This window comes from Lucilia cuprina, chromosome 3, assembly GCF_022045245.1.
Source record: "Lucilia cuprina isolate Lc7/37 chromosome 3, ASM2204524v1, whole genome shotgun sequence".
NCBI classification, from domain to species: domain Eukaryota; kingdom Metazoa; phylum Arthropoda; class Insecta; order Diptera; family Calliphoridae; genus Lucilia; species Lucilia cuprina.
The window spans coordinates 37,853,837-37,876,124 of record NC_060951.1 but is presented as its reverse complement, the minus strand read 5'-3'; the positions used below and the strand labels follow the sequence as shown (position 1 = coordinate 37,876,124).

Genomic DNA, 22,288 nt, shown 5'->3' with positions numbered 1-22,288 from the left:
TTTTTCATAAGCCTAAATAAAAACAATCATGAACATATTTAAAATTTTAATTATTTGTTTTTAATGTATATTGTATTTTTTAAAAAACGATTTTCATAAGGTAGATATAATCATTGGTATTTTTCATTTAATATAAAACATAATGTACTTTTTATTTGTATCAGTAACTGAATTAAAATGATGAAAACTATATTTTAAATTTATACTCGATTATATAATTCTTTTTGACTACAATATAAAATAAAACAACAACTAATATAAAATAAGGGGAACTAATTTAAAATAAAAATATAAATTTTGTAAATAGAAATTACAAAAAAAAGTAAAATTAAAAAAATAAACACTTAAGCCTTTTTTTACGGTGTTTTACGTATTTAGAACGTATAAAAACAAATTAAACAAAGATTACCAAAAATTTTGTTACGCACAAAAAAACTAAATCTTATAATAATAGTGTATATAAATTGTTAGTAAGTAATGTAGTTAAAAATTATAAAAGTCCAAACAATTAACGAATCAACAACATGAAGATTTCTCCGGCTCAGCCACAACCAAATTAAAGTCCAGACTATTGGGTCGTGGAAAACCGGTCTTAATGCCATCCCAGCCATCTTCCACCTTATATTCACCAGAACGTATGCGGGCATAAACTTCTTGTGTTACCGTACGAAATGCTTCCTCCACATTCAAACCTGTACGTGCAGAGGTTTCAACGAAATGCAAACCATGTTGTTTGGCAAACGATTGAGCTTCTTCGAATGTTACTTCGCGCTGCCCGCCAGCATTGACCAGATCTAATTTACAGCCTACTAATGCAAAAACCGGACGATGTGGTTCAATATGACGCTGGGCCTCCATCATCCATAAAGGTATATGTTCAAAACTGGCATGATTTGAGATGTCGTAGACGAGTAAAACGCCAACAGAATTGCGATAGTAGGATTTGGTTATCGAACGAAAACGTTCCTGGCCAGCCGTATCCCAGAGCTGTAGTTTAATTTGTGTACCGTCTTTCATTTCAATTAAACGGGCGAAAAAATCAACACCCACAGTGGGATCAGACAGCTGTAAATAGAATAACAAATTAAATCTGTTTCTGCTTATCATAGATTTTCAAAAAATGCGTAAAAGAAAGAAAAGAAACTAAACTATATAAACTTATAGTCTAGACTATAATCTAAACTATAGAAAAGACTAGTCTAGTTAGTGATGTAGGCAAAAGTTTAGTCTATATATAGTCTGGTCTATGGTATATTCTTTAGTCTAACCTGTTGACACTTTAATTACTTTATAACGGTGTAAGGTATCACATAGTCGGACATAACCAACTAAACTATCATAATTCTTCATCCCCTATTTGCTCCCACACTTCAATTTCTTTACTAAATACCTTTAATGTAAAGTAGTAATAAATGAAAAATAAATGACTCAAAGGAAAAATCAACAACGTAAACAAAGATGAATAGAAAATTGTATGAATAATACAAAATTTCAATACAAACTGAACTGCAACAGACAGACACTATTGTTATCAGCAAATAAACAATAATTCAATCAAATTTACAGCATCTGTAAACAAAATATCGCAAAACAACAAAATAGTATATGCAAATTCTACTTATTACATAATTAATGATTTTAGTTAATTTTAGTAAAATCTCCAAAATCTCTCAAATATATACATACCTCAGCGAATTTTCCATCTGTAAAGAATTTGAGCAAAGAACTTTTACCCACAGTACTGTCTCCAATCAGTATCAAACGAAATTGATAATCAAAAATTGGTTCCACCATATTCTTAAACAAGTGGCTGCACTGGGTGGCTGGCTGGTTGGTTGGTAGTCTGTTTCACTGGCTTTTAACTAGTAAACAAACACTGGGTTTATTTTAATTTTCGAAATTTAAAAAGTTTAATTAAATTTGTGTGTTTGTGTTGCTAGTAACTGGGGATTATTGAATTTTTTATTATTTTCCACTTGTTTTTGCGTAGTTTTTATTTATAATGTTTTTTTCTACGACCAGACACAAGAAAAACAACCACTAATTTTTCTTTTCTTCTGCTAGTTCCAAAAATATTTTAGTTTTGTTGTTATTTTCTTTAGTGTACACAAGTTGTATGACCTTTACTTAGTAATTTTATTGTAATATATGTATTTTATTTTCATAATATAGCAGAAAGTATTAGAAACAAATATTTTCCTAAAATGTTATTGAATTTTTAATTAAAATCGAAAATTTCTATTGTTTTTGTTACTTTATGTCTTTTTATTGTTCTATTTTCTGTTTTATGCTCGTTATTCATCGTTGTGTTTTGACAGTTTGTTTTGTGTATGTCTAGTTTTGTTGTTGTTTTGTAATCAACAATGAATTTGTGGAAAAAGTTGGCAACCTTATTGAGAAGAGCTACCAGAGTTTGTTATATTTTTTATAAATAACATTAAAAATTTGAATAATAATATGTTGTTTACTATGTTTCAATGTTTTTTTAGCCAACATTAATTTTATAAATATAATAAAAAATTTTGTATAAATATATTCTACTGTTAAAATGCAGCTATTGTTTTCCACATTTCGTAAATGCATTTCCCCAGTTTTTCATATTTACTTTAAACTTGGCAACTTTGTTAGTTTTGTTACTAAAAGAAAAACAACACGTGCATTGTTAGAATTTATATTCCAAATTGATTTTTAAAAAATTATCAAAAAATGACGGAAGATAAAAAGAAAATAAAATATTTAGTAGCCGATACTACTGCCTTCATCAATACCGTACAATTAAATGTAAGTTTTCATTAAATTTGACATAAATTCCAAAAACTTTCCTATAATGAATGATTCTCTCTTTAGGATTACTGTGAAAATGTTTTGACCGTACCCGATGTAATTGAAGAAGTTCGTCATAGAAGGCAGATCAGACGTTTATGTGTTTTGCCTTATGATTTGCAAGTTAGAGAACCTCGTGCCGAAAGTATTAAACATTGTGTGGAGTTTTCCAAAAAGACTGGTGATTATGCTTCGCTATCGGGTATTGATATTAAAGTTATTGCCCTGACTTACGAATTGGAAGCTGATACCGTAGGTACTGCTCATCTTAGAACTGAACCGGTGGTGGGAAAGATTGTAGCCTCTAAGGAAAAACCTGAAGAATTCCAAGATAATACAAAACTGCCGGGATGGTATAACAAGGGTCATATGGATTCGGAAGAATCTGAAGATGATGATGAAGAAGACTACGATCAAGGCGAGCAGGAAGATGATAAAGACTTAGACGAAGAAAAGGATACAGAAATTGATACGGTAAAAGCTTCAATTGAAAAACAACTTGAGAATCCCGATGAAAAACATGATGTGCCCGAGGTAACGCAGGAGGAATTGGAAGAATTATTTGAAAAATTAAAATGTGAGGCAGCCGAAGATGATAAAACTTGTGAACTTTTAGTTCCTCAGCCACAACAAGATGATAATGAGGACTCAGATTCTACAGCATCTGCCGACTGTGATGAAAGACAAGATGTTGAGAAAACAGAAGTAGCTAATGGTGAAGATGATCAGGATGATGGTGATTGGATAACACCTTCAAATTTGAAAAAAGTTAAAAAATCTATGGAAGGTAAAATCGAAGCAGATATCATACCCGAAGTTGCCTGCATGTCAACAGATTTTGCTGTACAAAATACTTTAAAACAAATGAATCTTAATATTGCTGCCCTTAATGGACGTATAATTAAACACTTGCGTACTTATATCTTAAGGTGTTATGCCTGTTTCAAGACCACTTCCATAATGACCAAAGTATTTTGCCCGAATTGCGGTAACAAAACACTCAAGCGCGTAGCCGTTAGTTTAGATGAAAATGGCAAACAAGTAATACATATTAATACCAGACGTCCCTTATCTACGAAATACAAGAATCAAAGTCTGCCACGTTTCAAGGGTGGTAAACATTCTCGTAATCCCATTTTATTTGAAGATCAACCGATGCCCCGTCAAATGCCTTCACGTGTGGCTAAAACTAAGACAAATGCTTTAAATGAAGATTATATTGCTGGTTTCTCACCATTTGCTATGCGTGATGTGGACTCCAAATCGGCCATGTTACGGTCTAAGGGTCATCTGAAGGAATGGGCTCGCAATAATACTTTCGAAGAAGATAGACGTCGTAAGAACTACAACCGTTTGTATAAGTAATTTAATATCTTGTTTGCAAAAAATATATATAGTTTTTTTCTAATCAATTACATTAACATTAAATGTATCTGTGTACATATTTAACTAATAAATAAATGAATTTTTTTTAAATTTATTTGCTCTTTCAAATAACTATAACTTAACACAAGTTTCGGTACCTGGATACTCGGGTAAGTCAAGGTTATATTTAGCTTTAAGACCAGGAGGTACAAATCTGCCACCCAAATAATGATAGGTTCCCTTAAAGTGTTGAGCACACATTTTGGGAGCTGTCAATGATATTAACAATGTGGGTTCAAAATCATTTTGCTCATTCTTGCCATTCTCCACATGCCAACCACTGGGTATATCAATGCTAAAAAGATATTTAATAAATTATTACGTGAAAATATATATTTATTTATTTATTTATTTTATTTAACAATATTCAATAACCTAGCCTATAGGCCATAAGCGGTTACAAATTTCTACTTCACATATTTTTTTATAAAACAGAATATTTTCCAAAATTTATAAAAATGTTAAGTCAAAACCCACCTGGCAATGGGGACTTGAGTTTTCTGCAACACCTTAACAATTGGTGCAAATGCCTCCCTCACCGGCGGCTTGAAACTAAAGCCAAATAAAGCATCAACTATTAGGTCAAAAGATTTGGCTACTTCTCCTTCCTCCGGACAGCTTGTGAGGAATTCAATGTTCATACCTCTACATTGATGTGATAAATTTTCATACAATGGATTTGGAGTAGGTTTCGGATAATAAATATAAGGCTTATAACCCATAAGGGTTAAATGGCGTGCACATACCAAACCATCACCGCCATTATTGCCTGGACCACAACAAACTAAGACTCGCCTATGTTTTGCGGCATCAAAACATTTAGCAATGGCATGAGCACAACTCAAGCCGGCCAATTCCATTAGCTGATCAACACTGAATTTATACTCGTTGAAAAGTTCCTGGTCCACATTAATAGCTTCCGTTTGATTGAGATACTTCATGGCGTTGAGACTGGCAGTTGTAGCTAAGAATTTATTCTACAGCAATTTTGTTTTAAATTTTATGTAAAATTTGAAAATAAGTTACAATTACCTGAAATGTATGGGGAATACAGGGAAGAGTATTATAAATCCGTTTAAAGTTCGCTAGAAAATACATTTTCTACTTGAATTTTTGTTTTGTTCTTCAAATTCATTAATTAAAAGAAAATAAAATAAATAAGAAAAAAAAGAAAAATTTTATTACGGCGCCATCTATGTTTCATTAAAAATGTACAGTTATCAAAGACACTTTTTTTATTGGTTTAATTTTAATTTGACTAGCAGATGACACAGTTTGTACGACATATAAAACAGTGTTGCATTTGAATTTCTTTAATTTTAAACCTACTTTTTGCAACTGTTAATTTGTCATTTATAATTTTTGCTGCGTTGCCTTGATAAGTTTTGTGTGAAAAAGTTTGCAATTTTCTTTTAAAAAACTAAACAAAGAGCTGTAAATGTAATATTTTGTATTTTTATTGTATATATTTATATAAAAATTAAGTTAATAATATATACACAAATTATATTTTAGCTTTTCAAAATGGAAGTTGATGAAGAAGAATTCGAGATGCCTTCCTCCAGCAGCAAAGGCGAAAAAAAGCGTTTTGAAGTGAAAAAGGTATTTTGCACCATTTTATCTATGTTAAATATAATTTTAACAATTTTCTTAATAATTTTCTAGTGGAATGCTGTAGCTCTCTGGGCCTGGGGTAAGTTTTTCTTTAATATTAAAGCAAATAAATAGTAAACATAACCTTTAAATTTTGTGCTAAATTTTCATCTTTGTTTACCGGCGGCCCAAATTTATATTGTAACATTTTTTTTCTTTCCTTTCTAGATATTGTGGTTGACAATTGCGCCATTTGCCGTAATCATATTATGGACTTGTGTATTGAATGCCAAGCTAATCAAGCTTCAGCCACCAGTGAAGAATGCACAGTTGCTTGGGGCGTTTGTAATCATGCCTTCCATTTCCATTGCATATCACGCTGGCTAAAGACACGTCAGGTTTGTCCCCTCGACAATAGAGAGTGGGATTTTCAGAAATATGGTCATTAGTTATGATACATTTGTTCACGTTCACGCTTTATAATACTTATTTTAGGTTACTACTATTCATTTTACAAATTTCGTTCTTTTTTTTTTAAATACCACAAAAATATAATAATTTATGAACAAACAACAAAATAACAACCACTTTGTAAGAAAATGCTTAAATGTAATTTCGAATTAAAATTGTAATTTACTCACAATGCTTTTGAAAGTAGGCATTTAATTAAAGGCTGTTTGATTTAATATGGTCGTGTAAAGAAGGCAAGATCCAATTGGAAAAGAAGCAGTTAGTTGGGTTAACATTGTAATAAAAAAAAAACACAATTTCTATTAATGTTAACCAGAATTTTATAAAGATTAGCTAAGGAAATTTTCTTTAGTTAGAAACCGTCAGTAGGTGAGACATTTGCGCAAATTGTTAAAGTGTAATAGAAAACTCATGATTATTTTACTAATTATGTTTATACACTAGTCTATGGGAATCATGCTTGTTATGAACACAAAACAATAATCCTATATCCACATTAAGTATAAGACTCAACTCAGAATCCCTGTATTTATGTCCGCATTTCTGGGCCTATTCGGAAATACATCGCAGAGTTTTACTTACCTATTCCATTGTTATGATACAAGATTTGCCAATTTTTTTGGAGAATCATAATTTTTGAGAATAATTTTTGAATGCACTAAGCATCAGATGCAAAGCAGTGATGCACTCCCGATTAAACCACTGTTTTATTCTCTCTATATTCTGCTCTTCTAAGGTACGCAACTAGTGGCGAACTCCTGCAATACGGAGGTACATTCTCGAACTAGCTATTTAATCTACCACTTGAGATTACATCCTTCCATTCTACCACAACAATTCATCGTTCCCACGACAATTGGATCTTCGCTCCGGAACTACCCGAGTCGTACTCGGCCAAAGATTGACAACCCAGCGACAACTGTATCAACCGAAAGTTTTTTCCCCCAGGAAAGAACTATTGGCCACAGTCGAATTGTTACCACAACAACATCCTGCCATCGGTTACCCAGATGACTAGCAATATTCACCCATATTCTGCATTTCGATTACGTTTACGCAACGATCGAAAAAAGGTATTCAAACAAAAAACCGAATCGTAAGAAAAAGAAGAAGCATTTCCATTTCGTTTCAATGCTTTACGAATGTGTGTATTCTGCGTTACGTTTTTTGTAAATTGTTGTTTATGTAGCGAATAGTCGGATCGAAATGTAAAATACCAAGCGGAGAAAATTTCAATTGGAATTGAAATGTAGAATAGGGGTCATTGTCATATGATTGTTTTACATAGAATTTAATTGTCTCTCCATAGCTTACAAAGAGGGTCTGACGACTTTACTCTCGTTTACAAGAAGTATGTTGTTTACACTTTGTGACAAAAAATGAGTTACAATCAATCAGATGGTTAGATGAAATTTGTGCGATCGATTGTTTGAATAGCTACAATCATAATGCAGAAAATACACAATTGTGAAGAATTGAAATAAAATTGTTCCTTTCTTTTTTCTACAATTTCTATAAACTTAATTCGCGAATTTATATATCCATATCTCCAGGCAGGCAGGCATGTATCTAGCCTCATTTATCAACCTATTTAGCTACCTGTCGTTTTATCTATATGTCTGTCTGTCTATCTATCTATCTATTTATCTATCTATCAATCTATCTATCTAACTATCTATGTATGTATCTATCTATCTATCTATCTACCTATCTATCTAACTATCTATCAATCAATCAATCAATTTATGCATCTATCTATCTATCTATCTATCTATCTATCTATCTATCTATCTATCTATCTATCTATCTATCTATCTATCTATCTATCTATCTATCTATCTATATCTATCTATCTATCTATCTATCTATCTATCTATCTATCTATCTATCAATCTATCTATCGGTCTATCTATCTATCCACCTATCTATCTATCTATCTATCTATCTATCTATCTATCTATCTATCTATCTATCTATCTATCTATGATAGATTTTGTATTTTGCCTTTATTCATTTAAATTTTTTAAAAATTACATACATATATAAAAATAAAATAATTTTGTTTATTTATATAAAAAAAAATTAAATAAAAATAAAATTAAAATAAAAAATAATTTGTTGGTATATTTTAATATTTTTTTCCATTAAATTACACTAAAATAATAACTTAAAAAATAAATTCAAAATAAAAACACATTTACAGGTAGGTACTAATAATATTACAAATAATTTTAATTAAAAAATATAAATTAAAAGAATTTTGCTAAATTTCTCTTTGTTTTACTTGTTACTAAAAAAGAACAGCTATAAAAATAAGCCAATATTTATAATAAAATTAAAATTTAATAATAATTAAATAATATAAGAAAAATAATAAAGTTTTGATTTCAAGTTGCTTTTTAAAATAAAATATAAACTATAATTAAATGTGTATATATATGGTTTATAATAAAATAAAACTAAAGTGGATTTTTTTTTTAAATTATGTACATTACCATTTTATTTTATATATAATAGTAGTATTTTTTTATATAATGAAATTATTTTATTTTTTTGTTGAATTTTCTTCTTTTTTTTCATGAAAATTAAGCCTTTAAATATTTATTATTTTATAACATTTGAATATTTTTTTATTTTTAATTAATGTAGGTATTTAGTTATGTATACTTAGTTAATTTCTTTTTTTGTTTTCGTTTTTACTGTTTCTTGTTTATTTTGAATGTTTTTTTTTCAACTGTACAACTTATGGATGCGATTGATTTCTATTCTGATTTTTTTAACTGTCAAATTGTAATTACAATTGTTATTGTTATTATTATTATTAATAATATGCTTGTTGCAGTTGTTGTTGTTGTTGTGGTTTTGTTCACTTATACTATTGCTATTATTATTTAAATTATTTGTATTAATATTATTTTTATAATTATTACTCAGTAATCTTTGTTTACATTTATGTTTAAAATTTCCATCTGTAAGTAAAAGAAAAAAAGGAGAAAAAAATAATGTGGAGAGAAATATATATAAAAGAGAATGGTTACATTATTTAAGAGAACATTTTTTATGTGGTTTCAAGAGAAATTAAATTAAAATATTGTTTTTTTTTGTTTAATTATAACAAAACTGCAGCAGCAATTGTTAAAATAAATTCAATATTAAGTGAACAGTTGGGTTTTAGTTTTGTTTTATAAAAAAAAAAATTGCATAAATTTTAACTTAAATTAAAAAAAAATTAAAAATTCCATAAGAAAGGGGGAAATAGAAAAAAATTTAAATTATAACCTACAAAAATCACATCACAAACAACAATCACTTTGGGTAAAATATATATATTTTTCGAAAGAATAATTTTATACTTTTTTTCCTTGTAAGAAAACATATTTTCTTTTTTACACAACAAACTTAAAAATGCCTAAACATTGATCTTAAAGACTAAAATGAAATGTTTATTTTTCTAGGTTATGAATGAATGATTAATGAAAATGGAAAGTTTTTTTTTTTTAATTTAACAACAATTTATAGGGATTTGGTTTTAATAAATTTTTCTTTTGCCACATTTACCAAATAGAGACAGACCCTCTGTCACACAAATGAAATCTTTTATTTGGTATTTGTTGAAACTTGGAAAATAACTTGTACACCTTTTTTAACGATCTCAAGTTGTAATTTATACTTTGGTTTCAAAATGTCAAATAGTACAATTGGAAAATTTTGAAATACAACTGAAAATTGTGTAGGCAAATTTAAAGCTTTCTTTTAAAATGCATATTAAGCTTTCCTTTGATATATGTACATATTTCCCATGTACAACTTATACATATCAAACATGGCGCCCAAAAACATATTCAACATGCTGAAAAAAATCATGTGGTTTTTGCTGATGTCTTCGTTATTTACCAAACCCGTTCTTGCGGATTTTCAATAGCAAACTTTTTGAAAGTCTACGTAAGAGAATTATTGAAGATTTATTTATGATACTCAGTTTGTTTCTATAAAACAGATAACGGGTCGTAAAGAGTTAAAAAATTCCGTCGTATTTGGTCATATTTAAGACTAACACAGCTTCGAAGACACTTTTCTCATCTGAAAAATCAAATCTGTCTATTTTGAAATAAAGTTTTAACTTCTGTTGTTGTAATAGGTTGGTTGTAACTGGATGTTTTTTTCTGGGGAAAAAACTTCTGAGTTGACAATCTTTGGCCGATTGAGAATCGGGTCGTTCCGGAGATCCAATTGTAGATTTAACTTCTTTGATTTAACTTTTGTTATATCTGTGATAAATTTGTTTAATTAAAAGAAATGTACATCCCTATTGTGCATTTCGATTACGATTACGCAATGATCGAAAAAAGGTATTCCAACAAAAAACTGAATCGTAAGAAAACGAAGAAGCAATTCCATTTTGTATCAATGCTTTACGATTTAGAGAATTCTGCAATTTGAACGTAATTACGTTGTTGAAAGTTGTTGTTGTTTATGTGACAGAGAGTCGAAGCGAAATGCAGAATTCCAAAGTTGCCAAACGGAGAAAATTTCGATTCAAATTGAAATACAGAATAGGGACCATAGTTTTGTATTTTCTAGTTGCAGCATTAAGAATTGATTTCTGTGACAGAAGTGAGGAAACGTTAACGTTTTGTCGCATTTAACATTTTCAATTTTTAACTTCCCCCAATTAATACAACAGGAGTTTTGAAAAAGTTTTCATATAGAAAGATACGAAAAGTATCGGGTAACTTAATCGATTTGTACAACAGGAGCTTTGAAAAAGTATTCACATAGAAAGATACGGAAAGTACCGGGTAACTTCCCCGATTGATACAACAGGAGCTCAATTGGCAATCTTTGGATCAAAGTAAAGCTCATAGTTAGGAAGCAAAAGTCTTCGCTCTAAGAAAATAGAACAGAAAAGGAAACATTGGAAAAAATTCTCTTCAAAAAAGAAAGAGAAAATTTAAAACAGCTTAAAGAAGCAAATAAACAAATTGAAAACTTTTCTTTACAGTTTTCCTAATTTCTATTACATTGGGAATTGCATTCCCCAACAGAAATCGATAGACCAATTACTAAATTCTTGTGCAACTTTTTCCCTTAATTTCACTAAGGAAATTTGTTTACGATCCTGATCGACAAGAGCTTTCTTGCACTCTTAATTTCACTCGCATGTATACTTTAACATGTATAGAAAACTCTGTCGATGTAGGGTTTACGACAAAGAATACTGATTCAATTTCGTCTCCGGATTTAAGAATTCAGTGAACCCAAATGTATTAAAACTTCTTTAAGTGTGTGTTCCTACTTTTTTTTTTTAATTTTGTGTTTATAATTTCAAAGAGCAAAAAAAAAAGAAAATCGAAATAAACTTTTGAAAAATGGACCGAATAGTTTAGAGTGCTAACTATACGACAATTTACATACACAACATTATGTAAATAAAGATGTACAACAATTTGTGTGCGCCAATGCGGGGTGTCAATGCGTTATGAGATCAGTACTTTTTTTCGTAGTCGCAGTATTTGTATTGGTATTTGTGGTGGTAAGAGTAGCGGTGAGGCTTATTGGTAATGATGAGGCAGCATGGGGAGAGTTTGAATTGAAGCTAGCAGCTGTAGTAGCCGATGCAGCAACAGTATTATTAAGCAAACGCAGTGGTGACGTATTGACTACCGAAACTACGGTATTATTTACTAAATTACGAGCAAATGAGGGTGCAATTAAAGCACAAGAGCCAAAAGTATGTTTCGGTATAGCCTGCGATAAGAATATTGAGGTGGCTGCAGTGGTGGCTGAAGCTAAACTAGCAGCCGTAGTAGAATTTAAATTGTTGTGCATTAGAGTAGTAGTGGCCGCAACAGCTGAAGGAGATGTTGCAGGAAATTTTGCGTTATGATTGTGAAATGTGTTGCCCATTAGTTTTTGGCTATGCATGGATAAGTTGAGAGGTTCTCTTAAAGGTTCTTCTAAGTTAAAAGCAACAACTTGTGAGGCGGCACTACAAGCCGAAGCAAAAGAGGAATTTGAGGCTGAAGATGTTAGAGGTGGCGAAGCGGAGGCTGCTGCTTCTGTGGAAGAGGTTAAAGAAATATTTACCATTGAGTTGGATGATGAAGATGACACCGTTGTTGCCGAAATATTAGGGTTTGAAGTATTTATGGATGTATCTAAAGTAGAAGAAGCAGTTGATTCATTAAGAGAATCATCTATAAGACTACTTTCATTGTTGGCGTTTGTGGTTGTTGGTGGAATGTCAATGGTATGGGTTTCATTACCAAATATCAAACGTAAACGTTTCTTTTGAGGCGTCAACGTCTGAGACGTTGGGGGTGGCGGCGGTGGAGGTGTCGTTTCTTTGGCATCTAATAATTCACTATCAATTTGCTGTTCCAGCTCTTCTATAGAGGAGAGATTACGTCTGTGGTGCCTACGATGATGGTGGTGATGATGATGGTGACGTTCTTTTGATTTATGACGTTTTTTCCTTTTATGAGGCATTTCTTCCTCGTAGTCTAAACCATTCTCCGTTATACCTTCCATGCGTAGTATTTCATATTCTACGGGTTCGGAATGAGAAGATGAACGACTACAAGTCGAGCCGCCTGTAACACTACTACTTTCATCACTCAAACTGGTACCCGATTCTATGACCTCATCCAAAATAGGTGATCTTTTCATGCGCAGTGTTAGCTTAAGCCTTCTTTCGGGTGTTTTCAATAAGGGTTCGACGGCGGGTATAGGGGTTGAACCAGAATTTATAGCGCTATTCATACAAAATGTGCTAGCAGTGCTATTTGATGTGGTACTGCTAGACCCATCACTATTTGTATGATGACGTTTACGCAAATTAATACCAGCACCAACAGAAGTTGCTGCTGTTGCTGAATTGTCTGTTATCACAGGTTCATGGGAATAACTAGTGCGACGTCCTGCCCCGGTGCGTCTCAAACGTTGTTGTTGTTGTTGCAAAAGAGAAGGAGGAGGCGGTTCTTCAGTAAGATTATTAGAATCTTCATGTATACTAGTATTAATATTCTTACTGCTACAATTAATATTACTAACACTAAGATTATTGCCTTTGGCAACTTCTTCAAATGATTCTATCAAATTCTTTTTATAACTAGGGCTACTACTATTATTCAATTTATTACTACTATGGCTTTTTTCTAATATACCCAAGGACTGTTCTTGATTATCCCCAATGTTCTTCTGTTCTGGGCCAATACTTGTTGCATTAACGTTGCTTTTACTACTACAACTACTGCTACTACTACAGCTAGTCCTGTTCTCACCCTTTGTACTAATGTTATCAAAGTTTGCGGAGTTATTTGCTGTTGTTGTGTTTGATAAGTTTGCTGCTGCAGTTTCACTGCGTTTCGCAGGTTGGTTATGAATATGATGATGATGATGATGTTGATGATGATGATGTTCTTGTTGTAGTGGAGACTGTTGACCATTATTTGTATTCTTAATATTAAAATTTGTTAAAGGTTTTGTATGTTTACAATTTACAACTGATGATTGATGAGCATGTTCATCCACTGTTGCTGGTGTTGATGTTTCTGTAACTAAAGTGGCTGCTGTTATTACTGAAGATGTTGATGAAGTTTGATGATGTCTCAACACTCTTGTTTTTGTTGTAATGGCACCATTACGGGTCAAACGCTTTTCTGGTTGCTGTTGTTTACTTGGATCGTTTTCATCGGAATGCAAATGATCATTCTGCTGGTTTGTGGTTTTCATCGCTGTCGTATGATTGGACTCTACATCAGTTTGTTCTTGTTCAGATTCTGACACCAAAGTTATAACATTATCTTCTGCCTGTTGATTATTTAAGAGATTTTCACATTTTAAACCCATAGCGGCTGCTGCCGTTGACCGTGTATGTCGTGTTGTTACTCCTGCATTAGAACGTGTTGTTTTTGTATGATGCATTATGGTACCGCTACCGCCTTTTCGTAAATTTCTTCTAGTTGTTGCTAAGCTGTTTGTATTGGTTGTTGTGGCAGCTCCTGTTTTTGGCTCATCTGCTGTAGTGACTTTATTTGATGATCCTCGTGTATTAACATTTGCTAAGCTAGCAAAATCCTCTGTGGAACCAGAAGAGATGGTGCTACTTGTACTATTAACACGAGAAGATTTTCTAAGTGATTCCCGATAACTACGAGGAGCATTTTCTCCTACTTTACTTTGTCCTAAAAGAGTTTCATGATTTTCTGTTTGATTTGTATGATGTTGTTGCTGTTGTTGTTGGTTGTGTAAATGATGTGTGTGTGGTGTATGTTGCCTAGTATTGGCCATAATCATTTCGGCATCGTATTTTGTCATGCCTTTTTGGCGCAATTCTTGCATTGTTAATGGAGTCACTACTACAGCAGCAGGTTTTTTAACACTTTCAGGCGAACCAGCGTCTATTTTTGTTTTGTTAATATTATTATTGTTGTTGTTATTGTTGAGACTTGCAGTAGTGTTATTATTGTTGTTTATATTCCCTGAAGAGTTATCACTTAAAGCTCCATTTGTGAGATCGGTATTTGTGGAATTGGTTGAATTTGCACGACTTTTAATGCGATTAATACGATTATCGGTTTCTCTCAATCGATAGCCACCACTAACAGCATTCGTATCACCCACAACACATGCTCCATTAAGACCCAATGTAAGAGCATGTTCTGAACCATACTGGCCATTGCCATTCTTACCAGCAAAAGCTCCAGTACCCCTACGTTCACAGGTCTCACATTCGCAATAGCAATTGCCATCACCGAAAAAATCCTCACCATAGAAACATGTAATTTCCTCACCAATCTCAATATCTCGTAATACTTTAACGCAGGCTGTATCTCTACCAGTAGCTACGAATTTACAATTAGCTCTACAATCGTGATTTATATAGGCTGCTGGTCCCAACCACAGTTGGGCGCAATTTTTACGACAGCTATACATGACGGAGAAATCATTTTTGCCCGAGTGCAAAAGTGCCGCTTCCTCGGCTTCACTAAGTTCTGCTATACATCCCACTAAACATTCGATTTTATCGTTCTTTTGCCAACGTTTTGTGGCACATATTTTGGCTCCTTTCTGACCCTCCAACGAATAACGATAACAGGCTTCTATAACAAAGCCACTATCCTTATCGAAAACTCTTAAATAACGTATTATCTGTAATGTGAAAAAGAAAATATCAATGCAAATCTTAGTTCAGTTCTAAACATTAGAAAAATCATAAATTGAAAAACAAACTTACATGATCATGCAGTCTTTTTATAGACATTTTGTTTTTATTTCGGTAACTTCGGGGCAACCAAGGTCCACTGAAAATTTTCTTAACCGCCACCTCATAATTTTGTGTTTGTATAAATTCATCAACAATGGCTTTAAGTTGAGCTGTATCCACTTTCAGAGGACGAAAACGAATATTCATTTTGTGCGTTTGAAATCCCAGATGAGGATCTAAAATTAATGAAGTGGCTAAATCATCGTTTTCCGATAATTCCTTTGGCGTCATGCCGGTCGATTGTGAAAGTCGGGATACAATGCTATTAGTGGTACCATTAATACCACTGAGAGGCAGGAGATAACCGTTGTTATTATTTGAACCGCCATTATGAGAACTATAATGACCATTTGAAGACATTGAGTGTGTTTGTTTGGCGGCGGCGGCGGCAGTGACACTACTCAATGAGGAATTATTGGTAGTAGTGCCTGTGGCAGTGGCAGCCGCTGAAGAATTTCCGTATTTACTAGCAGTTTCACCACGGCGGCTGTGATGTGAACCAACAACCATTCTGTATTGCAGTCTGCAAATAAAAACAAGTTATATATATTTTTAAATATTTTTAAACGTTACAAATTCATATCAACATTATAATATCTAGCTGGGACCAGAACCTTATCAGCTGTTAACAACTCTGTCGAAATACATATGACAACCAGCTGTTACACAGAGTTGTGTTTTTATTAACAAAAAGAGCTCACAAAATAAATAAAAAATTAACCCAGGTTAAGTTTTTATTTAAATCCTTTAAAGTTTAATAATTTAAATATTTTTCCACATAAAATTACTTCAATTTCATTAACAAATTAATAATTAAAAACCGTTTTTAACACTTTTTTTGTATTTTTCAATTTTTGTTGCTTCGGTTTTTTAGCTTATTCTTTTTTTCACTCACACGTTGTTACTTTTTTGATTCTTCGTTTTTTTTTTCTCTTTTTTAGAACACAGATTGATTATCGATTAATTGCCCTTTCATTACAATTCAATGATTTTTTTAATATTCTTAATACTATTTTCGTTTAAATAATTAAACCAAAAATTATTTATTGTAAAACGATTTTCTTAATAGTAATTTGTTTTATTAATATAACAACACTCAGCTGATTTTTCTCATTTTAAATTGGCAATAAAAAACACAATACATAAAACTAATATAATAAACCTTTTGTCGTAAAATGAACGAAAAAATATTATAACACAAAAACAAAGAGCGCATGAAGGCAGCAAAAAAAATATAACGACGAGAGACGAAAATTGTTAACAAAGAAAAACCCTAAAAAATCAACAAAATTTACAAGGGAAAACAAAATAGTCATCTCCTTCTAACACTTATACTTTTAATAACACTATCCCTTTTTAACGCGGCGAATTTACAGGAGAAAAAAAATCACGATTAAAGTAAAAAAAGAACGTACGCTCATTACATACAGATGAAAATGGCGGCGTCGGTTCAATATTAATGATTTTTTTCTTTCTTTGCTGTAAGCTTGGTTTTCTTGTTTTTTCCATTGTATATATGTAAATTTACCTTTTGTATTAGAAAAATATCAGCTTAATATAGAAATTTTCGTTACGCTTTTGATATTTTTCAAAGCAGACTTTGTATAAAAAGTTTCCTTTAATAATCAAACGCTGTTGTTTGGCTTTATACAGGTATACATTTCAATAAATGTTGCTGAAACTGCTAATTTTCATTTCTTGCGTTCGTTGTTTTTAACACAATGGTCACTTATTTAGCTTCATTTTGAGTTCGATACACATTTTCTGTTCTTTTTTCTTATATTTTTATTCACACAAAGAAAACAAGCCAAACGATAACCGATGTGTCTGGCTTTAAAAGTATGTCTGCAGAGAATGATTTTTTTTCGTTCTGCTTTTCTGAGCGAATTCTCCGATACACGTCCGTCCGTCCGTTTGACTACCTTTTTTGTCTGTCTGCCTGTCCAACCGTCTGTCTGTCTGTCAGCTTGTCTTCTTCGTGTCGTCACTGAATGGCGTGCAAGCAACTCCTTGCTTAATTTATCAACTTTTCTGTTTCTTTATTCTCTTAATTTCAACTATTTTTCACTTTATTTTTTAAGATCATATTGTTAACTTTTCTTGATCGAGTAATATTTCTTTTTTATACATTAACGAAAGCAAATTAATTATTACGAATTTCTTGTGAAAAAAATTTTCTGTACAATTGCTACACACACATTTCACAGTTTTTGCAAAAGAACTAGAGAAAATGAAGAGTCCAACTATATGTGTTCTTGATATGAAAAAGAATATTTGTGTCTCAGCTAACATGGTTGCAAAGTAGTAAAGCCAATTCGCTGTAGTAAAAATATACGTAAAATATCAACATTGTGTGTCAGTTGTAGGCTTTTATTAAGGGGGTTCAAGGTGAATTTATAAAAACCGCTAAGTGGATTAAAAGTGAAAACATATACATATGATACTGTTGTTGACTTTTATAAAAAACTTAAATGTTGTTAAATTTTGTACCTCAAAATGTGCAAAGAGAGATGCATGGCAACTACTTGTTTCTATAGTTGAAACAATATATAAATTTGAATTTTTAACTTATATCAATTTACCAAAAATCGATTTTACGATACTTTTAATAATTCTGTGAAAATCGTCACTAGACTTTTCATAGAACTCTAAATTAACGATATTCACTCTAAAAACCAAAATTAATGAAATCTGTTTGAACACTTTTTATTATAAAATATAAAAAGTAAAAAATATATAATTAATTCTTTTTAAATTTGATTAAAAGACTACGGGACATTCTTCAAAAGGCAAAAGAAAAGTCTCTGAGGAACAACCTCCCAGATTATATGAATAATTATAACTTCTTAACAACCACAAGCCACACGTTAGAAATATTAATGTAAAAATACACAAAATAAACGTCGAAAAATATGTTAAACGTCTACAAAATTTTAAAAAGAAAAAATAATTACAATTTTAAATAAAATTTTTAAAACCACCCACCTTAACATTTTGTGGCGCATTATCAAATCTCTATATCCACCATGACAAAGACGTATTTCATTGCATGCATTCAGTAAAATGCGATTTTGATTTTCTTTATAATGATATAAAATGTTTTGAATATCTTTGGTAATTGCTTCGGCATCACACATAATAGAAAAAAACTTAAAAAATTATAAATTTAACAAATATTAATTGACAAAACAAATAAAAGTGTTGCTCATAGGCAAAATATATAAGCGTTTTTATGGTTATTACTTAAAAACTGCAGCTCTACATATTCGCCTTGACAATAGTAAATGACAACTCTGTTTCAACACACATATTGACAAAGTGTAGTTGGAAAAAATTTGCTGACAAAAAATTGCACGGTGTTAGATTTTTATAAAATATAACAAAATTATAAAGCAATATTTATAATTTACTCATTTAGGTAAGTTTTTTTACGAAATTTTATATATTTTATCTACAAAAGCAACAACAATAATACAAATTACGAAAAATTTGTTCGCAATGGCCTGGGAGTAGAATTCGCCGAAATATGAATAAAAGACGAAAATAAATACTACAGCAACAAAGAACCAACAAACCACCATTTTCTTCTTAGTCACATAAAAATTATATATTTTTGTTATTCTCCTAAAAATAACAAATTATAAATATTTTTTTTTTGTATGACAACTTGACTAACTTCTTATTTCTACTTCCATTTTATAGGATTCTAACGTAGTTGCTTAAAAACCAAACGAAGATGCCCAACATCAAATTGCAATCGTCGGACGATGAGATTTTCGACACTGACGTACAAATTGCCAAATGCTCGGGCACCATCAAGACCATGTTGGATGATTGTGGCATGGAAGATGGTGACAATGCCGTAGTGCCCTTGCCTAATGTAAATTCTGCAATTTTACGCAAAGTTCTACACTGGGCCAACTATCACAAAGACGATCCCCAACCCCCTGAGGATGATGAGAACAAAGAAAAACGCACCGATGATATTTCATCGTGGGATGCCGATTTCCTAAAGGTCGATCAGGGTACGCTATTCGAATTGATTTTAGCAGCCAACTATTTGGACATCAAGGGACTGTTGGATGTTACCTGTAAAACTGTGGCCAATATGATTAAGGGTAAAACTCCAGAAGAGATTCGCAAGACGTTTAATATTAAAAACGATTTTACTCCGGCTGAAGAAGAACAAGTACGCAAAGAAAATGAATGGTGTGAAGAGAAATAGATAGAGTAGGAGAAACATAAGCAGGGGAACTAAATACAAATACACGGAAATTATAAACTACTAAAAAAATATTTAAGCTAAGCTTCTCCTTGTCGTATACACTTTTTTGTTCTTAATATCTGCTCCCACTTGGGGGAGGGGCCGGAAACAGAAGCTTTGTATTGTGGTCAGTTGCAACAACAACTTTTAAAATTTAATTCTGTTTGTATTTGGAGACTCCTACTCTCGTTTTAAATAATAACTATATTTAATTTATTAATAACAAATATAAATACGATACAATTCATTATTTCTTTAAAATGTATTCGTTTTTTTTATTCAACAATTTTGCTTCATTATATAGATGTTAATAAATTGGAATTAAAATGATTTTTAATGTTTTTATTCTCCGAAGGTAGGGCAAAACATTGTTCCTTTTCGAACAGTGGAATATCATGATAACCAACTTATATAGTTTATATTTGGTAAAGTGGTGCATCCGAATATGGAGCTTCAAAAAGAAAAATACTCGTCCTTCTATGGCATTAACAACTAGTCAGTTTTTCACATAAATTCGAATATTTTTGTTATTAAAATTGTAGCAAAATTACTCTAAAAACTTATACGAATTTCTGAGACCTCTTTAATCATTTTCTATATAAAACACGGAATTTTATTAGACTTAGAAAGGTATATAAATTACATTTGTTGTATCGCCACAAAGAATGTATGAACCATTTTTATAACGGTTTATAATATGGTTGAAAATTTGAAAAAAGCTTTAAAAATCTATGCCGGTAAAAGTCTACTATAAGCCGTCACCTAAATACTAAGTATATGACGCCTTGACTTCAATATTAGGTAGCGCAGGTTTCTTCAGTCAACTAACGTGTCTCGCAAAAAGTGTGCAAAAAGTAAACAAATAAAATACAAAATAATTGACCAACAATCATTAAGCTACAATTTTCAATAAATTAAATACAAAAACTACAATAAGAAGTGTTTTAAATAAGAATTTAAGTAATAAAAAACATATAATCGCCAAATGAAAAAAATTCGCTAAAATGTCGCCATGTTTTTTGCATTTCCAAAAAGGAGGCTCTTAATAAGATTAATAAGTGTGAAATATAAAATATAGTTGCAAGTTGAAAGTGTGAACTAAAAATAAACATTAATAACATAAACATAAAATAAACACAATAAAATATATTTATTTAAATCAAATAACTAGAAAGCTGGCAAAAAAAATAAAGAAATGCCGAATGACAAAATTTTGATGCCCAACAACAACTTTGTTAAGAACTAAAGAAACAACAATAACAAACATTAAAGCAGCAACAGCTCGAAAATTACAACAACCACAATAACAATCATATTTGCGTGTACGGCAATTGAAAAAAAACATCACTCTTTCAATGTGCTTTTATTTTGTTTTATTGCTAAACGTGTGTGAACTTTTTTTATTCTCTTCTTTATATGAATTGCTTTAGTTTTGCTGTAAAATACAAATTGTTGTGTCATTTTTGCTAATAATTAATTAAACAAACTCTAATTGAAAAAAATTAAAAAAAGTTCTAGTGTGCTAAAATATTTATAAAATTTTGACAAAACACTAAAAAAGTGTTAAAAAGAACCCAGAAAATAAGTAAAAAAATCTAAAAAACTGACAAAATATGAAAAGAAGAAAAACAAAATAGTATAAAGAGTGTTGTTATTAAAAAAAACAGAAGTATAAAAATAAAAACAAAATCGTATAAAAAGTATTGTTAAAAACCTAAAAAAAGTTTTCTTTTACTTTGCAAAAACAAATATGTACGTAATATATTAGCTTACGTTCAAGAATAACGTAATAATTTGCACCACATTGTTGTTGGTTTTCTCTTTTTTCTTTGATTTTATCTCGTGCAAAAACAAAATAAAAATAAACTATGACAGTGTTACCAGCTTGAATTTTGGACTTTAGAAAATTCATTCATGGTTTTTATATGTTGAGGAACTTTTTAATAAATTGTGATTAATTAAATATAAAAGTGATAAAGTGTTTTTTTGTGTGTGAAAAAAGTGACAAACATTTACATTTATTTATGTTAATGTACAATAATGGATCATTTTCAAGCAGCCTTAGATCCCCGCAAGCAGGAGTTATTGGAAGCTCGTTTTATTGGAGCACGGGTAAGTAAGAGTTTTTTATACAAACTAATATTATACTTCTTTAATTTATAAAAAGTAGAAATTTCGACAAGACTAGAGATTAGACAATAGACTAGACAATAGACTAGACAATAGACTAGACTATACTATAGAATAGACTAGACTATACTATAGAATAGACTATAGACTAGACAATAGTCTAGACTATGGACTAGACTATAAACTAGACTATAGACTAGACTATGGACTAGACTATAGACTAGACTATAGACTAGACTATAGACTAGACTATAGACGAGACTATAGACTAGAATATAGACTAGACTATAGACTAGACTATAGACTAGACTATA

The 22,288-nt window shown here is 31.1% G+C and overlaps 7 protein-coding genes across 8 annotated transcripts; 3 read left to right on the top strand and 4 right to left on the bottom strand.

The window, feature by feature from the left end:
* Positions 1 to 37: 37 nt before the first annotated feature.
* Positions 38 to 2,269, bottom strand: LOC111684339 (ras-related protein Rab-39B). Its single transcript, XM_023446488.2, has 2 exons — positions 1,687 to 2,269; positions 38 to 1,065 (listed from the first exon to the last, which is right to left on the bottom strand). The coding sequence occupies exons 1-2, from the start codon at positions 1,792 to 1,794 to the stop codon at positions 517 to 519; spliced, it is 657 nt and encodes a 218-aa protein (XP_023302256.1). The 5' UTR covers positions 1,795 to 2,269; the 3' UTR covers positions 38 to 516.
* A 352-nt stretch (positions 2,270 to 2,621) lies between these two features.
* LOC111684332 (RNA-binding protein NOB1) lies at positions 2,622 to 4,255 on the top strand. The gene is made up of 2 exons (XM_023446479.2): positions 2,622 to 2,781; positions 2,848 to 4,255. The coding sequence occupies exons 1-2, from the start codon at positions 2,707 to 2,709 to the stop codon at positions 4,186 to 4,188; spliced, it is 1,416 nt and encodes a 471-aa protein (XP_023302247.2). The 5' UTR covers positions 2,622 to 2,706; the 3' UTR covers positions 4,189 to 4,255.
* An 18-nt stretch (positions 4,256 to 4,273) lies between these two features.
* LOC111684333 (NAD(P)H-hydrate epimerase) lies at positions 4,274 to 5,414 on the bottom strand. Its single transcript, XM_023446480.2, has 3 exons — positions 5,281 to 5,414; positions 4,726 to 5,225; positions 4,274 to 4,543 (listed from the first exon to the last, which is right to left on the bottom strand). Exons 1-3 carry the CDS (start codon positions 5,344 to 5,346, stop codon positions 4,321 to 4,323), a joined length of 789 nt encoding a protein of 262 aa, XP_023302248.2. The 5' UTR covers positions 5,347 to 5,414; the 3' UTR covers positions 4,274 to 4,320.
* A 128-nt stretch (positions 5,415 to 5,542) lies between these two features.
* LOC111684342 (RING-box protein 1A) lies at positions 5,543 to 6,507 on the top strand. Its single transcript, XM_023446491.2, has 4 exons — positions 5,543 to 5,688; positions 5,764 to 5,850; positions 5,914 to 5,941; positions 6,070 to 6,507. The coding sequence occupies exons 2-4, from the start codon at positions 5,773 to 5,775 to the stop codon at positions 6,288 to 6,290; spliced, it is 327 nt and encodes a 108-aa protein (XP_023302259.1). The 5' UTR covers positions 5,543 to 5,688; positions 5,764 to 5,772; the 3' UTR covers positions 6,291 to 6,507.
* Positions 6,508 to 11,595: 5,088 nt separating this feature from the next.
* Positions 11,596 to 17,821, bottom strand: LOC111679605 (histone-lysine N-methyltransferase Suv4-20). 2 transcript variants are annotated; one of them, XM_023441185.2, is made up of 3 exons: positions 17,109 to 17,821; positions 15,551 to 16,103; positions 11,596 to 15,465 (listed from the first exon to the last, which is right to left on the bottom strand). In XM_023441185.2, exons 2-3 carry the CDS (start codon positions 16,088 to 16,090, stop codon positions 11,782 to 11,784), a joined length of 4,224 nt encoding a protein of 1,407 aa, XP_023296953.2. In that variant the 5' UTR covers positions 16,091 to 16,103; positions 17,109 to 17,821; the 3' UTR covers positions 11,596 to 11,781. The 2 variants fall into 2 exon arrangements, with proteins under 2 accessions (XP_023296953.2, XP_046803572.1); XM_046947616.1 differs by lacking the exon at positions 17,109 to 17,821 and adding an exon at positions 16,476 to 16,619.
* Positions 17,822 to 18,270: 449 nt separating this feature from the next.
* LOC124419143 lies at positions 18,271 to 18,732 on the bottom strand. Its single transcript, XM_046947617.1, has 2 exons — positions 18,566 to 18,732; positions 18,271 to 18,503 (listed from the first exon to the last, which is right to left on the bottom strand). The coding sequence occupies exons 1-2, from the start codon at positions 18,715 to 18,717 to the stop codon at positions 18,341 to 18,343; spliced, it is 315 nt and encodes a 104-aa protein (XP_046803573.1). The 5' UTR covers positions 18,718 to 18,732; the 3' UTR covers positions 18,271 to 18,340.
* Positions 18,733 to 18,839: 107 nt separating this feature from the next.
* On the top strand, positions 18,840 to 20,174 carry LOC111679592 (S-phase kinase-associated protein 1). The gene is made up of 2 exons (XM_023441168.2): positions 18,840 to 18,998; positions 19,283 to 20,174. Exon 2 carries the CDS (start codon positions 19,317 to 19,319, stop codon positions 19,803 to 19,805), a length of 489 nt encoding a protein of 162 aa, XP_023296936.1. The 5' UTR covers positions 18,840 to 18,998; positions 19,283 to 19,316; the 3' UTR covers positions 19,806 to 20,174.
* Positions 20,175 to 22,288: the final 2,114 nt, after the last annotated feature.